We start from the raw sequence: 3,796 nt of genomic DNA, 5'->3' as shown, positions 1-3,796 counted from the left end.
CATTTACTCTTTTATTTTATACCCGAATTTTGTAGCCTGAATTGAAATCAAATATTGCTTCATTATAAAGTTTATTGTCAGTCATCATAACTTAAAAATAAAATAACAATGATTTTTAGTAAAAAACGTTTAAAATACTATTGTTAATAAATCAGTCTTAGAGGAGTCCTGTAAAACAGTGGGTAGACAGAGTACGTACAATGGCACAGATAGTTGAGACACTAATTTGTGTAAATGGCAAAATAAGAATAAATAAGACATTGAAGCGTTTAGAAGGAAAAGAACTATAAAAATATAAGTACTTATTTTAAACTTAAAGGCAAGCTTCTGGCATAAGTCGTTTTAAGAGCAAACAAGATATATCAACTTTTCAAATGAGCCTTTATCTATGATCTGATCTTTGAGTATTTGAATAGCTGAAGTAGGAAATCAAGAATTTCGAAATGCTAACGACATCACTGCTAAGGCAACTACGATTTTTAAAAAGCTTACAGACTAATATTTCAACATAATATACTCATGCACTATTGTTATGGAAATGCTTAGTTCCTATGTAATATATTGGTAGGTACATACGTAAAGTATCCTCAAAACAGTGAACACAATTATAAATTATAATATTGTGACTTATACAAAACCATACTAAACATCATTGGAATGTATTCGAAAATGCAATTGGATAATGATTAACACAAATTGTTACATAATTAAAGCTATGTAAATAATTTCCTATACATTAATTAATAATTCTTATAAATTACAATTTCTTAATATAATTGGATTACATTGTAAGTATGTGTATACTTATCTATTAAATCTATAATTGTCAAGTGAACATTCTCTTGAGCTACTACCAATGCAGTTTTCTCTGCTCCATTTACCTTGGTCAAGTCAGGTCTGTAGTTGAGTAACATCTTGGCGGCGCCTATGTTACCCATTGCACATACATTGTGCATCGGTGTGTTCCCAGCTATATCAATTGCATTTATATTCGCGCCATTGTCCATCAGCAAGCGGATAACTTGCGTCTTATTATTCAAAGCAGCTAAATGTAAAGGTGTTTGATTCTTTTTGTTACTACAATTCACATTTGCATTGTTGAGTATCAATATGTGACATAACTCATCTAAACCATATCTGGCTGCATAATGCAAGGCAGTGAAACCATTTGTGTCTGTGAAGTTGATATCAAAGTCTGTTGAATATGATTCTGTTTTTTTCTTACAGACTGAACACTCACATAATGGGTGGCAAGGACTATCCTTTTGTGGGGTCTCAGGCTTAACTTTCATGTCTGCATAAGCAGAGTAATTGATGTTCATGTAAAAGCAAGCCAGTTTTACATCTCCATAAGATATAGCTTTTAAAATCCTGTCTATTAACTTCAGGTTTTCTACTGCCTTTGAAACATTATTTTCATTGACTTTGACTATTTTCTGTATATTGTCAGCAAGAGGACTGTTAGCAGGCTTGAGGTTCAGAACTTTGACATTAGAACTTGTGATGTGTATGTATTCATACAAATTAGGAGTGCAAGACTTGAGCACTTGCAATATCTTCAAATTGTGTGCATAATCAAATGCAGTTTTATTGTAACGATTCTGCAGAGAAGGTTCTGCTCCATTTTCTATTAACAATCTTGCAATTCCCTCATAACCCCACTTAGAGGCCATATGTAGCGGTGTGTTCCCGCTCTCATTCACACAATTTACTTTAATTTTCCTTCTGCTGTGCTCTGCAAAGTATATAAGAGCTTTGACACAATTCAAATGGCCATTATTTACTGCCATGTGGAGTGGTGTGTTCTTGTCAATATTTGCTTGATTTATCTTGGCACCTGAATGTAGTAATAGTAGCAAGGCATTTTGGTGACCCCTTGATGATGCATAGTGCAATGGGGTGCATTCATTCAGGTCTGTTGCATTTACTTCTGCACCCATTTCAATTAGAGATTCTACTATGTTGGCTTTCCCGTGGATGCAAGCCACATGTAATGCTGTGAGCCCATGACCGTCCCTAGAAGTGACAGTCGGAGAGGTTTTCAAAAGATTTTTAGAAATCTTGCAACAGCATTTCTTGCAATTACACAAAGGATGACAGAGCTTGTTATAGATTTCTATATCACTGTCATCGTCATCATCATCTGTGAAATTATTATCCATTGTAATTTTTAGAACATTATTTCCATTCACATGAGTACTTTGAAGGTGTTTTTGATTTTTTTGCAGTATAGCCTGAACTTGTTCACAATGATTAGCTTTGATTAGTTCAAAAATATATTCTAATGTTTCTTCTTTGCTGTTGGTGTCACTTGTGGAGATGGATTCAGTTAAACTGTTCTTCCTTTCTCTAGTGTTCAAGTTTTCTTCTGTGAGATTGCTTTCATAATAATAAGATTCAGGGTCAGGAGAGCCAGCAAGTGCACCAGATTGTATATGTTCTACAACTGCTTCTAAAGTAGTTATTAGGAAGGCACACTCGTCACCATCACCTTTGCCAACACTGCTGAAGCGGAACTCCTTCATGTACATAAGTTGACTGTACCAGTTTGGGAGACCAGACTTTATGACGAGGAATACAAATACGGGTAACAGATCATCAGCAGTAAGTAGTCCAACACTGTTGCCATCATCATTCTTGTTGATAGCATTTAAGGCCTGTTTCAGACATAACACTTTTTCCAACACAGTGTTGTATGTGTCTATCTTAGAAAGTATTTGTTTGGCTTTAGGCACAGCATGGTATAGTTCCTTCTTGATATCCAAGTCTCTGAGCTGGATATCACACATGTTCCTTATTTTTTTATTGAGGTGTGAATCCTCATAGGCACAGCAAGTACATATTGGTTTGAACAAGGCATTAAACAGCAAGTGCTGCATATAACACTCTACAGCTAGTTTTATATTTTCCAAAACTTGTTTGCATGACTTTGACTTGTCTCTAAGTCTCCTGTTTTGTAGGGCAATTTGAAGGCATTGAGTGTATAATTCACTAACTGTGTCTCTAAGCGGTCCTACAGCAACAGGTAGAGTTGGATGAGTTTTCAAAAACGATTGCACACTGTTTTCGATTTGGTCCAACACTTGCCGGCCAGCTGCTTGTGTCCAGAGCAAGTCAATGCAGTCATTGATGGACGTGAGATATTCTTTAGATATCGTGTTATCACTGAAGTTAACGGTTGGCTCAAGAGGAGTCTCAATGCACCACACTTTGTACTTGATGAAGTCTTCAGTGTAGAATGTTTCTTCAAATAGTATGTGGCTCTGCAGAGGCAGGCCTTTGGTGAGTTCCAGCGTGATCACTTTGTTAGTGACCGTCACTTGTTTTTCGGTGAGCGTGCTGTAGTGCGTCTCCGGCAGCTCGTCGCTCGGCACCAGCAAATGAGCGCAGAAGTCCTCGATGGTGAACACACGCGTCGTCAAACTCCCAATCCGAGGCACACATATTACCCAAGATTGTGTTATACAATGTTGGAATAAATTAACGTATTCGGTCTTCAATTCAACGAAGAATGGGTTATCAGAAATTATCTCGTCGTAAGAACCATCCATTGTTCGTTTTAAATAGAATCCACTAAGAAAAATTTGGTGCAGCAAAATAGCACATGAGCACAGTAGAACTAGTTAAATTATGATTTTTTTGGCTCGGCCTCGTATTACCGAATATTAATTAAGTTTTAAGCACCAAAACTTGCTGCTCGTGACCTTGCATCGCTAACGCTACTGACGTTTGTGACAGATATTCTGGTTGACATCCGAACTGTCAACGCTTGCCACAGATAATCTCTAGATAGTAA

General features: G+C 36.6%; 1 protein-coding gene across 1 annotated transcript; it reads right to left on the bottom strand.

Annotated features, from left to right (window-relative positions):
* Positions 1–54: 54 nt before the first annotated feature.
* LOC124633404 (ankyrin repeat domain-containing protein 27-like) lies at positions 55–3,733 on the bottom strand. Its single transcript, XM_047168602.1, has one exon. It carries the CDS (start codon positions 3,549–3,551, stop codon positions 768–770), a length of 2,784 nt encoding a protein of 927 aa, XP_047024558.1. The 5' UTR covers positions 3,552–3,733; the 3' UTR covers positions 55–767.
* Positions 3,734–3,796: the final 63 nt, after the last annotated feature.

This window comes from Helicoverpa zea, chromosome 9 (genome assembly GCF_022581195.2).
Source record: "Helicoverpa zea isolate HzStark_Cry1AcR chromosome 9, ilHelZeax1.1, whole genome shotgun sequence".
Lineage (NCBI taxonomy): Eukaryota > Metazoa > Arthropoda > Insecta > Lepidoptera > Noctuidae > Helicoverpa > Helicoverpa zea.
The sequence above is the reverse complement of the archived record's forward strand: the minus strand, read 5'-3'. Positions and strand labels throughout refer to the sequence as shown.

Coding starts and splice junctions, on each gene's coding strand:
- LOC124633404 (XM_047168602.1), bottom strand. CDS start 3,551: ATGGATGGTTCTTACGACGAGATAATTTCTGATAACCCATTCTTCGTT.